This window comes from Melozone crissalis, unplaced genomic scaffold, assembly GCF_028551555.1.
Source record: "Melozone crissalis strain CALT ecotype California unplaced genomic scaffold, PUWL_Pcris_2 ptg000019l_1, whole genome shotgun sequence".
Classification (NCBI taxonomy): domain Eukaryota; kingdom Metazoa; phylum Chordata; class Aves; order Passeriformes; family Passerellidae; genus Melozone; species Melozone crissalis.
Window position 1 is genome coordinate 22,034,993 of NW_026535797.1, and position 14,049 is coordinate 22,049,041.

Genomic DNA, 14,049 nt, shown 5'->3' on the forward strand with positions numbered 1-14,049 from the left:
GAAGGTCTGGAGCACCAGTTTTACTTACGAGGAGCAGCTGAGGGAGCTGGGGTTGCTTAGCCCGAGAAGGCTTGGAGTGAGGGTGGGGGCAGCTTAAGGGAGGGTTTAGGAAGGTGGAGGCCGGTCTCTTCTCTCAGGCAGCTGCCAACAGGATGTACCTCTAGCTGGGCCAGGGGAGATTTAGGTTGGACATTAGGAGGAATTTCTTCATAGAAAAAGGGATTAAGTATAAGAATGGGCTGCCCAGAGAGGTGGTGGAGTCACCGTCCCGAGAGGTGTTAAGAACACAGTGAACGAGGAAAACTGAACCACTTTATGCCATGGTCAAGTTGGCGTGGTGGTGTTCGGTCGTAGGTTGCACTGGATGGTCTAAGAGGTCTTTTCCAACCGAGCTGATCCTGCGAGGCACGGCAGTCTCTGTGTGCCGCTTTGGGCTGATGTTCCAGGTAGGATGTCACAGCGGGGCCCGAGGCAGCCGCCGGACACGGATGACCGTGCCCGGGCACGCAGCCCTCGGGCCGCGCCAGCTCCCGCTGCCACCGCCCGGGGCCTGGCTGCGCCCTGGGCCCGGCCGCAGGAGGCGGCGGGAGCTCCGCGCTGCCGCCGCCCCCGGCCCGGCCGCGCTTCCGCCCGCGTCAGCTGACTCTGCCAGGCAGCGGCCCGGCCCGTCTCCGAGCCCGCGGAGCCTCCGGCGCGGCCACCCGCAGCATGGCAGGGGCCGTGGTGAGCGGAGCGCAGGTAGGTGTCCGCGGCCCGCAAGGCCGGCCGGCCGCGGCCCCACCTGCCGCAGGCAGCGCGCCCCGGCCGGCGCGTCCCGCCCCCAGCACCGGGAGCGGCTGCTCCCGCTCCGCGCCGGCTCCCGCCTCTCTGCCGGTGCCGCTCCCGCTCAGTGGGAGCCGGCTTAGTTTCCAGCCGCAGCGGGGCCGGTTTAGTTTCCAGCCACGCCACGCAGGTATCGCCTCCGTCGCCGCAGCGCTGTCCCGAGGCCGCCGACAGGAAGGGGCTGAGGAGCGGTGCCGGGGGTGCGCTCCCAGCGCCGGCGGATAACGGCGCTCCGGGCCGGGCAGGGCAGGGCTGCGCTGCCGGTGCCGCTGACGTGAGGCGGGCGCGCCCCTGGGGCTCCCGCGCAGCGCGCTCCCAGTGGGATGCGCTCCGGCTCCGAACCGCGCTTGCTCTGTCCGGCTGGGGGGCCGCGGGAGCGAGCTGAAGGAGAAGGAGTGAAATGTGCTAAGTGTTTGTTGTTCCTCCTGAAACCGCTTATGTTTGTTTCGGTTTGGTTTAGGAGAAGTTGGGAAATTAACACAGCCTGCTGACTTTTACCCAGCGCCTTGTATGACTACTGAAAAAAATTCTTTGTGAAAGTTGATGACATTAGTGATGAACCTGTGACTAAAGTTAGAACTTTTTTCTTCCCCTAAGGAGGAGGAAGCTTGTCTTATTTTTGAAAATTGTTTGCCATTAAACCAGGGTGCTGCCCATCTAATTGCTTCTTTAATCTGGTCACTATTTCTGTGTGGAATTCATGTAAATATGTGTGTGATATGAAGGCAATTAATTGGCTAATTTTGAAGCTGCTGCAGGAAACAGTCCCTGTGGTCTCTGTGGTGCACCCTGGCGCTGAGTGACCCACTGCCTTCTTCCCTTGAGCATGCCTTGAGCCCCTTAATTTGGCTATGTTCCCAGCATACAATCTTCTAACAGCATAGAGTAAAATGTAATGCTCAGCTGACTGGAAATATTCTCCAGATGTAGCTCCCTTCAATGGGAGAGAATGTGCAGTATTGAGAGTTCATACATGACCTTTTTGGTGACATTCCTTCATAAAGACGTTGCTCTATGGGTTATTAAGATTACAGTATCCTTGTAGAATGATCACAGAGACTAAATGGTGATACCCTCTGAAACTAAAGCAGAAGAGAGGTGCAACTGCTATTGATAGTTAACTTATGTTTTGAATATTTTGTAACAACATGTCTTTTTCATGAATTGCATACAGTGTGTTGAAGGGTCTGCAAGAATATCTCAGGCCTCCATAGCCTATTTGATGCTGGCCTTTGTGGGAAACTGAACATTTTGGTGGGGTATTGAGTAGGCCACCAGTAATGACTGACTGTGACCAACCTCCACTATATCTTAGAGAATTAGGTCACAGAAACCTCTGCATCCAGTTTTTAATACTGTGTGATGGTCTGTGACTGGTATAGAAAAACCTAAGAAATCTGCTATTACTGATGTGCCTTGCAGCCAACGAGCTGGAGTCTTGGGAAAAGGATGCTTGCTCTCATCTCTCAGTGGTGACGTCTCTGGATATGTACTTGGAAGCTCATAGTCATGTTGAGGGTATTTGAAGAGGAAGCAAAAGGAAGAATACTGAGTTATGTACATTTTATTGTTTCCTCAGTAAATTATTTTGAAGTGAAACAATGAAAATGAAGAAATATTCTCATTTCTTCTGTCTACAGACGTCTCGTTTTATATTAGCATTGTACTATGAGTGTGCTGAAGTGGACTCTGTGGAAGTGAAATGCCTTTACAAGGCCTCAGCATTGAGAGGCCATGATAACAATATGTCATCTGCAGATATGCGTGTGAATAATGTGTTTGCACCAGTTGTGTAAATATATTTACATATTATAACTGTTCAAAGGCTGAACCTTTGAAACATTTTATGTATTTTGTCTCCTGTGTGCTCTAAATGACATTTGTATGAATCCTTTTCTTCAACTTCTATTCTCATGGAGAGGGCTTTGATGGCCAGGTAAGTTTCTGAAGCCGTGTGTGGCAGGCCAGAGTCCCCTGCTCCTTCTCAGCCACTCCTCCCTGGGTGAAAAGCCAAATGAGGGTCTGTGCTCTTGCTGTATTTGTAGCTCCTCAAGACATTCTTGTCCTCCCAGTGTTAATAGGCAGCATATTTTAGTTATTTCTGTTTCAACCCGTTACATTGAACCAAATGCTTAATCCAAAGTGTTAAGCTGTTAATGTGATGTCTTTCAAAGGGTTTGCACGCATTAGTTTAAAGAAATCTACAATTCAGTGAAGAATGATGCAGTTCTTTTGTGCATACCTTTGTGTATGTTGTAAAACACGTTGTGATTATCTTAGATGTAAACTGGAAGAAAACCTCAACATGTTTAATTCAATAAATTCTGTAAAGCATTTTCTCTTATATAGAAACCATTAGGATGCCAACTACCCAAAACAGTTCCTTTCCCTTTTGTTCTTATATTTGCTCAAGTTGTGTGTATGTTCTGGTGCCAGAATATATTGCAAGAGCAGGTCTGATTTAACAAGGGGAAGAAGTTGTTAAACTGAGCTTCAAGCTACCTGTTTTCTGCTCATAAAAATTATTTCACTGTTGTCAGCTTTATCTGTTGAAGTTATTGAACAAAATGAATTAAATGGCATGCCATATAGTATTATCAGATGCAATAATTTTTAGAGCGTAGGAGATCAGGATGACTTGCAGAAGTACATACTGTCAGTCTGCTCTGCAGAGGAGTCTCTGTTTTAACAGAAGGTGGAATACTATCAAAACAACTTTGATGGATTTTTTTTGCATATTTTTCATCCACTGTATTTTACACTAGCGGAATATGGTATTGAAATTGACTTTATAATTAAACAAATGGATAATAATAGTGTTATATAGATAGTGGTCTAACATGGTGCTTAACTTGCTAGTTGGTCATTAAGGGAAACTAGCATTTCTGCAGCACAAAATCTGAAATGTCAGTATTTTGAACACAGAAAGGATAAGCCAATATAGATGTGTAGAATTCTTGTCAATAGTTTTGAAAAACTTTGTGAGATTTCTTCTTGATTGTGGGAAATCAAACCAATGACTTCTAAAACGGTATAGCAGAAATGATAGAAAAAGTTTAGCTGCTTTACTTTTTGTGTTCTTCTGGAAATATTGTCACTCACTTCATCCTGACTAAAAACAAATGAAACCAAACGGAATCTGAGTAGACTGGTTTTGTGCTACCACTAATTCTTCCTGTGTTTGCTGAAGATGGGTTAGATGGGCTGGTATGAAAAAGAGTACACGTATGTGAAGGTAATGAGAAGCCAGAAATCTTTCAGACTTCTGTGACTGTCTGAAAAGAAGCTGCATGCTCCATTTTCATGGACATGGGCAGCCCTCTTGCTCTGTCCCTAGCGTGCTACTGGGAGTAATAATCTTCTCAAGGAATGGTTAGAATGGATTGACCGTACACTGCTGAGGTATTTCTGCACCTAAATTTAGAAAACAACCTTTGTTTGTTGTATGTGAAGGGCCAAACTGGAAGATCCTTTGGATGGCTTCTGGTCCTTCAAAAAAATTTCTTCTGGAGCATGCCAGAATGGTAATGTGAAGTAACATTAGATCAAAGTATTAACAGTGAAATAGAAGAAATGTGATACATTTAATTGAAGTATTTTTACTGGAAGGAGACAAAACATGCATAAAGACTATAGATATGATAAATATTAAGTAGATGGTATCAATGGGAAAATGAGTTTGTGTGATAGATTTTATAGCTGTAAAATTTATGTAGTTTAAAGCTGTAATGCCAATTCGTTGCATGTTATCATTTTATCAATGAGACAAAATCTGGACAGGGACCCAAATCTACTGATTAAATGTTTCCCTGTTGCTTCTCTTTCTCAGGTGTCCTACATTAGTCAGGACTGTGAAGAAATTCCAGAATTCCTAGGAAGAAAATATGGACACATGGCAAAAAGGCTAGATCTTAGCTTCAACTTGCTAAGGTATGTGGCAATATATAGTTTTTCAAGTGCAATGTGGAATTCCAACTCCTAAAATAGACTGGGGTTTTTTTCAAAGTAATGTAAAAATGTACATTGGGTAATGTAAAGTAATGTAAAAAATGTACATTGGGTACATTTAAATGTTGTCAAGTGGATGACACTGTTTTATCGGTAATGTTTGTCTCCTTTTCTCCCACACTTGGAGCACAAATAACCAGGTAAGTCTGGAAAAGTAATATGTGTTAACATAAATGATGCCCATTGAGAAGCTTATGTTTTGTCCTCTACTTAAATTGGAAAATAAACATTGTTACCTGAAGAAGTGAAGAATGGGATCAAAAGTGATTTTTCCTTAACCAAAACACAAGTAAGTATGTACTTCTCTCCCTTTCTAAAAAATTTACTTATGGATTTCTGGTTATTACTATATATGCTTTATAATGCTCTTTTCCCAGATGATGCGTTTTGTTCTATGATTTTATTTTTGTGCATCTGTGTAGTTAAGTGCTAAAGCTAAGCACAGTTCGAATTTGTAATTCCTTTTAAGTATTTTAATATATGGATTGGTTTAGGATTCTGTAGTATTGCTGTAAGCTACTACAGCATCCCATTTCATTTAATCCTTATAAGAGAGCCTGCTGAGGTGCAGCAGAGTATATTTCACGCTGAAAAATGTGGGTAAGTATGGAGGAAGAATTTGAGTGCAGTTGTCTGCTTGATAAAAAAATAGGTTTGTGGAGGTAGGGTTGGACTCATTTTCCTTTTATTTTACTGGGGGTAAGCTTGTCTGCTTGTGAAGAGTAATACAGAAAGTTGTGTGCTGATGCCTTGTTTTCCTAGAAGAAACAACCATTGATTTTAACTTACTTAACACTCATAAATATTCTTCTGAGCCTTTGTCAACTCTGAAAGACTGAATCATACATGTAAGAGGTAGCTGAGCAAAGGAGACACTAAATCTGTGGATTGTTGCTGTCTTATACTGTGACTCTGTATTATTGGATATTGTAATCAGAAAAGAGAATTTTGCTGGGGGATGGGATCAAATGGTAATTTTTTTTTATTTTGTCCTGAAGGTAATTCAAGGGTCTGTATTTATATTAAGATTTAGCATGTTGACAAGACTGCTCCTTCTTTATGTTTCTGGGAAAAAAAGGTGTTTGTCTCTTTCAGTTAATGCATGATTTGAAGAGCAATTCTCTGATTTTGTTTCATCTCATAAAGTAAAATAATAACACTAAATTTGGGTGTAAAGTACCACTTTAAAACCCTGATCATATTTTCATAGAGAGCACAATTGGTGATGTATTTCTGAAATTTGTGTTTTCTTTCCTTCTTTTCTTCTCTACTCAAAAACACTTAGCTTGTTTTTCAGAAGGGATATAATTTGGTTTTATTGAGGTTTGTGGAAGAACAATCAGCTTTTGATGTAGGAGAAGTTGTAGTTGTAAATCTATAAAAGTATTTTAAGACCGGAAATCAGATTTGGGAAAGGGGAGAAGTGGATTTTTTTTTTTTCCCTTTGGGAAGGTAATACTAAATGGGATGAGAGCAGTAAGGATTTCTCATTTTGAGTAGTGCTTAGGTTTATTAAGCGTATGGAAACTAAGAGTGAAGTATTTATGGTGCAGTAGCTGTGAAGTATTTATGGTGCAGTAGCTGTTCACACTGGTCTGCATTTATATATTAGCCCTGTACCTGCATATTATTGAGAAAGTCAGAAAAGATACAGAATAAATGCCATAACCTTAAATGAATGTGAATATAGAGTAATGTCTTGGGCAGCTGTTGAAGCAAGTGTAAGCAGTGACATCTTCTTTAAACAAGTGTTATTACTTAAAAATCTAACAATGTTGTAGTATAGTGACGAGTTTTATGATTTTTAGCAGTAAATGCTTAATTTGAGGAGTTTAGCCTGTTGTTTTCAGTGGGGAAACAATCCCTACAATTAATGTTGATTTAGAAAGGAGTTTGATTTTTTTAGTATAACTTACTGTCTCCTGGTGTCCCTTGGTAAAAGTGCGAGTTGAATGAAGAAGACCAAGGGTGACCAAATAGAGGAAAAGATGAAGAGAATACTGTGTTTTGCTAGCACTGTAGTTATTTGCAGTAAAGATGTTAGCTTTCATTATAATTTGATTTATTATTGGATGAGAGTTTGTGTGTTTTTTGAAAAGAAAAAAGAAAACCAAATGTTCTTACATGTGATGGTTTTGTTACAAAGATTTCCCTGGTTATTTTCTTTTTGCCTGGGGTGTGTCCATATAACAGAGGAGGGGAGGGTTGTCATTAGTTCTTTTAAACTGGCAGTTTAATACAGAGGAAAGTGTACATTTTTCACTGTTTTTTTTTTTTCTGACTTCAGAGTTCTTCCCAGACTAGGGCCCCTTCCTCTTTTTTAAAATTTAGGGGCCGCGTAGATGTTTAATTATCTTTGCATCAGTTGTGCTATATCTAATATCAGCACTTGATACATAATCACAAACAGTTGCTTTTCTGTCTTTCTTGTTTGCCTTTTTCCAAGAGCTAGTGTCTCTCCTCAAAGTGACTGCTACCAGTTGCAGTGGTTACACATCTCCCCTTTTCCCTGGGAGGGAAAGGAAAGAAAGAGGTGAAAGGTACAAGGGAACTTAAATGGGAATTTTGGGAAAGAGGAGGAGTAACAGCAATTTGCTGTGTGTGAGGCAAAGAGAAAAATGTGTGTGTACTTAATTGGCAGGATGTGGTGCCACTGGATTGCCTCCTGCTTATGTCTCTGGCTGGTGGAAATCCTTCAATCCCAGACAACTGTAGTCCACTTGTGACTTATTTCTTCTCATGCTGTTTTCATTACATTGATTTTGTTTGAATACTTTCTAATATCTTTTGTTTCCTTTTGGGGCCAAGAGAGGGTTGTGAAGAAGATGGAGCCAAAATCTTGTCAAATGCACAGCAAAAGAACAAGAGGCAGTTGTCACAGCTGCAGCAAGGGAATTTCCAGCCACCTCCGGGAAGGTTGAGTGGAAGAGGTGCTTAGGGAGGCTCTGGAATCTCCACCCTGGCTGATATTTAAAATGCAACTGGACATAACTCCAAGCAACCTGATCTAAATTTTGAAATCCCCCTTTTCTGAGCAGGGATTTGGAGTAGATGATCTCTAGATGCTCCTTCCAACCTAAATTATGCTGTGATTCTGCAGCTTTATTGGTGTGGTACAGCCTGAGTTGTAGCAGCTCTTTTGATTTCATAGTGAATTTCATCTATTCTAGAAATGAACTATTTACACTGTGTATTTTCAAGAAGGCATGTTTCAGCAGCAGAGATATTTTGCTTTGGATATCTGCTCCTGAACTTCTCATGGCAACTGTATTTGATAGCCTTCCCTAGTAACAGGGTCCTTTCATAATAGGTGGAAAACATTTCCCAGTTCTCATTTTGTGAAGGCACAGAGCATGGGAAGAGGAGACACTGATGTGTGAGGGTTAGTGTTACCTGGAGACTTTGTAAAGGATTTCAAAGTGGAATGAAAAACTATTTTTGATCCTGGAAAATTGAAGATTTCACTAAAACAAGAACAAGGTAAGTAGTAATCACTGGTGAAGGAAGGAAAGTAAGTGTGTAAGAAGGATGTAGTAGCGGTAGGGGGTAGAGATTTGGGCGAAATACAAAGATTTTAGTTTAGATGCATCTTGCTATCTTGTGGGAAGAAAAAAAACCCAAACAACCCACAATTTGTTCAAAGCTTTTTTTCACTTGTCCTAGATGAATGTGTTCAAATTTTTTCCTTTCACATTGAAGGCTAAATGCACTCCAGTGCTTGAATAACAGATGTCAGTGGTTTTGTACAAACAGGTGCCATGCTTTTATAAATAACATCTATAGTTCAATTCACTGAGAAGTCCATCTTGTGATTTTGTCCTCAGTAGTTTTAAACATGTGAGTTGTTTTCCTTTTTCTTAGAGAGACTTCTCGGTCTAAGCTATGAGGTGAAAGGGAGAGTGAATCTTTAATCTTGGCCAATGAGGAAGGATTAATCCAATAATTGTGCTCATGGAGATACAAATATCTCTTCCTTCTCTCTAGGGTGCAGATTATTTCTGCTAGGAGCCTGAATAATTTGCACAGTATGTGCTTGTGCATAATTTCCACTGTGTGATGAAGAAGGTGCACGAATGAAAACATTCCCTTGAACTTCAGTCCTAGTCTGGAATGTTCCTCCATGACTTTTGTGAGGCTGAGGCTTTGTAATATCTTCTCTGTGGACTAGGTATTATTGTTCTTTCTCTCTTCTGCCTCCTGTTTTTTTAGCCTGGGGGAATATGCAAGTGGCAGCCTGAAAATGGGCTTCAGTTTTCACAGGGCATGTTCCTCTTTGTAAGTTGAGCATGTGAAAGAAAGGCTTTTTTTTTTTTAACCACCTTCCTGGTCTGTGCAGCAATAAGACATGCAGAACAGGAAGATGAACAACAAAAGAGAGATGGAAATAAAAGCCAGAATTCAAAACAAAGCATGACATATTTTTAAAGCCTTTAGACTCATCTTTATAGCACTTTAAAATGTTGAAGGAAATGCACTATTGTTAAAACTTTTTGATGGTTTTATTTATAAGGTAGAAAAATATTTTCACCATAATTGGGTAACTCTTAATCGTAGCAATTGCATATTTATCAGTATGAGGGGCTGTTATTAATGTAGCTGTCATGCACAAACACATTTCTGCATTAAATCCATTTAGTATGTGCATTATTCGGTCTAGAATGTCACCAGGACATCAAAGCCCCCTTAGGCATAAGAGCACAGTGCCCTGCTGTGGCTGCAGAAAGGGCTTGATCAATAAATGTAACATGTTAATGCAGAGCAAATAGAATAAAAGATTTCTTTGACAAGACATGAAAAATCACCTTGTGGCAGCTGGCATGGTGATGCCATTTCAGCGGAGACACTAGCAAAGTTGATCTGACAAGTAAAGAGGAGAGATGATGGTTATAAGGTGCTTTTGTTTCAAACTTCTTTCTTGACCTGTCAGGTTTTGAAGGAGCCTGAATGGCCCTTTTTTGTCATGTGAAAATTGTAGTCTTAGGCAGTTATGAAGCAGTTATCTCTTCTCAAATTGTGAATGCTGCTGTTTAATTGATTCACTTAGCATTTGAAACTGTCACGCATTAATAATTGCTAAATCCTGTAGATACTGCTCCAGTGTGTCATGCTTAAATGTGTAGTTATCAGAAAATTAATATCCTTAATGAACTGATGCTTTCAAACTAGCATTGCATGAAATCTCTTTTGCCCTTTCATTTGCTGAAGGTATATCAGCCAGTTTTCAGAGAAACCCCTCCCGACAGTTGTGTGGTTTTATTTATTTATTTTTTTGATGCCCAACAAATGCCAGCTTTGCTTTGGGTACATAGTGTGCTCAATGACAATAAATATAGTAATTATGCTGGAGTTGGTAATTAACATAATTATAGTCAATTACGACAAATACAGTGCAGAGCTAAATGAATGAGGGTGAGAAATTAGCAAGCTAATTGATTTACCTTACGTGCTGCTTTTTCCTGCAACTAACAGTTGCAGATTTTCTGCAGGAAAGAGTGTTTACAAATAGCTGATTGTGTTTTGAAATGATTCTGTCTTGTGGCTCTCACTGCTGCTTCCCCTACACTGAGGTGAAGAGGGTTGAAATATGGGGTAGTGGTTACAAGGAGAAAGGAGCTGCTTGGTCCTCACTGAATGCTTTGAAGGAAGATGTATGTACTTACTTTAATTTTAGATGCTTCTTCCACTATTGAAAGGAGAAAAGCCTATGTGATTCTTTAGAAAAGATATTGCTTGAGAAATTTTGGACATATATTTTAATCCCCTTAGATGTTGCCTGAATTATCTAAGAAACATTTATCTATCTGTCTATTGATGTCAGAGATCTGCAGAGCACTGGATATCTGGGGGAAGAATTGTTCAAGGAATCTAAGTGTGTTGAAACAGTATGCCCTTGTTCAACCATCAGTTTCAATAATTTAAACCACTGGACCAGTAGGGATGCATAATATCATAACATTTGTGCACATTATAATTGCCTGTTTTGTTTCAAGATGATTTATAGTATCTTGTCTGAAATAAGTGTATTGGAGCTATGGAGTTAATCTGTTTCACTCTCCTTGTTTTTTTCTTTTCTTTCAAGCATGACGACAGTTTACTATGTGAAAGGAGAATGTATATGTTTTAAAAAAATCTTATTGAAGATTTTGTATTGCTCTTTTAAGAAAAATGTTGAGTAGTAGTTGAGATTTCTTTCTTTAAGAAAACAATAATTTAAATATGTTTGTAAATTTTATTCTGGCTATTGTTTACGGTTTGAAGGTAAATGGAATTGTATAGAGAGACTTCAACAAAAAGATGATGTTTTCCATGGCTAAGCAATCTGAAATTTATAAATTCTTGGTAATTTTTCTTCTACTATTGCAGTAAATGTATCAAGTTCAAATTAGTAGGTGTGTAGTTTGAGGTGGATACTCAAAGTTTACCCTTAAAGGGATGTCCTACAATAAGCACAATATACTCTTTTTAAAATAATGTTGAAACGTTATGGGTGTTTAAAATACTTGTACAGTAACACTGCTAAGAATGGTCAGTCTTTAGAAACAATTCAGCTCCTAGAATAATTTTGCTGAATTACATATTTATACATGAGGAATCACTGCAATTATTTACAGATATAATAATCTTTCTGTTGAAGTCTTACATATTTATTAATCACTGTGGACTACCTTTTGTGTAATTATCTTTCTACTGAAAGAACTTGTTGTATTAGATGGACTGAAGACATGTATGTTGATGGATTATTTCTACGTGGGTAATACCTAGGGAGTTGCGTAAGAGAAAGTTTTGTAGATGTAGAACTACTGGAAAACTAGAAGGAGAGCATTACCAGTAACAAAAACAATTACAAACTTCAGCTATTAACTCTGCTGTGGGCAGTTAATAGACATCAAACCTAAATCAACTCCTTGCTCTCTTCTTCCCTTCCTTTTCCCTCCCACCATGCCATCCCTTTTTAAAAAGTGGCATTTCAACAGGAACCAGGTGTGATTTGGCTTTTTTTCCCCACCTTAAATCTTTGGAAATACTAAAACTATTAAGATACACCTTTTCTCACATGCAACAGCCATGCCTGTGTTCTGTTGCTTTGTCAGCTTGAAATGTGATTATAGAATATTTGCCACTACAAAGCATTATCTGTGTGTTTTTCTGACTTGTATATTTTCCTGCAATGTCTTAATTCTGGTCATTGGTTTATTGTTGATATGAAGGGGGCCAGTCAATGACTGTTGTTAAGAATACCAAATCAATAGGTTATAGTATGCACTTAAATATCTCACTGATTTCAGCATACTATACCATGGATGTAAGCTGTACTTTTTTAATGGAAAAGTTATTTTTCCGAACTCAGTAATATGTTAATAATAGGTACTATAAATTGTTGTATTTCAGTATGGGTGGATGTTATCTTCTTCAGTCCCAGCAGCCTCTCTTTTTGTCCATTGATCCTTGCTTGACTTTTTATGGCCACATAGTCACTAACAGACTGTGAAAACACTGTTGTATATATATACCTCTGACCCCCCGTGCTGGCCATCATCCATTGATTTACAGTACCTGACAGATCAGAACACAGGATTGTTTTCTGTTCTGCTTTCCTCAGGAAGGCTTAACATTGTGGAAGGAGTTGTCTTCAGGGTGAATCACATGGTAGAATTGGGCAAAAACTTTTTACCTGTACCGTTGGCTTAGGGGATGGTGTACGTTCATATTGTGTGCCAGAGAATTCTTGAGAGGATTACTAGAATTTGAAATCTGGTAAAAAAATTAAACGGCACAATTTGACATTAAGTAAAATAAGTTTGTGAGCTTTGATTGTTACATCCTTAATTATAGCTGGTGAATATTGCTATGCTGGTTGGTGAAAGTTCTGTTTTTGGGGAAATCCATGTCAAAAGGTCTGTTGCAATTATGAATCAAGATGAAATCTGTACTTCTGAACAAATATGAGTGACAAACTGGGACTTGAACAGAGATAGAGTTTCATATTAAAAATCCATTGACTCAAGGCTGTTGGTAAATCCTTTTGACTGAGGCAGAGCATTTCCCAGTGAACTGGTGTTTGCATCACATAATTCTCTTCATTTTTCAGTGTGTAGGGAGTGAACTGCTTTTTCTTGATCTGAGATTGAAGTTGGATTTTGAAGTGATGTTGGATGCAAAATCTACACACCCTGCAGTTATTTTTTGGGTACCCAGAGCACTTAATTCACTGGCATAGTCAATCCAACTCCTCTTGTGAAAAGCAATCTCAAACTAAAATCAGTTTTTGTGTTGGATTCTGTTCTGAACAATTGGAATCTATGTTAGATTGAGAGAATATCAGTTAATTAATGGAAGAATATCACAGTCTATGGAAAGTATCGGCATTTGGAAGAGAAATAGTTTGATGTACTTGTTTTAGTTTTCAAAGAATGGCAGTAGATTGAAAATAATATCTTGGTAACTGCTCCTGCATAGTCCATGATTATCTGGATTTTAAGACTGAGAAGTACTTTTTTTCAACATTGGGGGTTAAAGAAAAGGGCATGATAAAGAGCATTTGTTAAGTACAGTAATCAGATGGATCATTATTACTTTCTGACTTCCTTAATCTCTCTCACTCTAAAACAGTATTTCCTCATCATTGCTGTTGTGAAACAAGAGCGAAGGACTGCAGAAATAACTGTTGTCTGAGGACAAGGAGCTTGGCTGAAGGAAAGAACCTGAATTAACCCTGGAATTATTGTCTCTATCTTTTCCTCTCTAGTTGAAAGGTATCTTCTTCTTACCTTAACGCAATAGAAAAGATTCTCAGCATATAGTTGCAGATGTGAAGGACTGACTAGCTTTGCTGATTCCAGTCACTAAGGAGGGCCTCAGTCCTCCAGTGTTCAACTAACATGCTGGTGGTCATGGTACAAAAAGCTACTTGGCATTTGGCAGGAAAATACTTATGGAGCTTCTGCTTATGCATCACTTGTTTGCTTATGTGGTCTTGCATGGTTTGTGCCACTTTTGAGATCTTGCATTTTACATAAATCATCTTTACATAAATTATCCTGGAGATGATTTTTCAGATGAAAAAGACCATCCCTAAACCCTTCTCTCATGCAAGCGTGAAGAGTGAGGAGCATGGAAGTGCAAAAGGGCCATGTATTTTTCTCAGGCTCAGGATTCTGCATGTCAAACCAGACATGCTATACAATAATTATACTGTCTTTAGGGTCATGGTTAATGCAG

General features: G+C 39.5%; 1 protein-coding gene across 1 annotated transcript in view; it reads left to right on the top strand.

Moving 5' to 3' along the window:
* The first annotated feature begins 663 nt into the window (after positions 1-663).
* LRMDA (leucine rich melanocyte differentiation associated) overlaps positions 664-14,049 on the top strand; it is a 605,897-nt gene continuing 592,511 nt past the window's right edge. The window contains exons 1-2 of the mRNA XM_054276517.1: positions 664-738; positions 4,652-4,752. Of these exons, the coding sequence (XP_054132492.1) occupies positions 709-738; positions 4,652-4,752 (131 nt within the window). The 5' untranslated portion in view covers positions 664-708. The remainder of the gene's footprint in view (positions 739-4,651; positions 4,753-14,049) is intronic.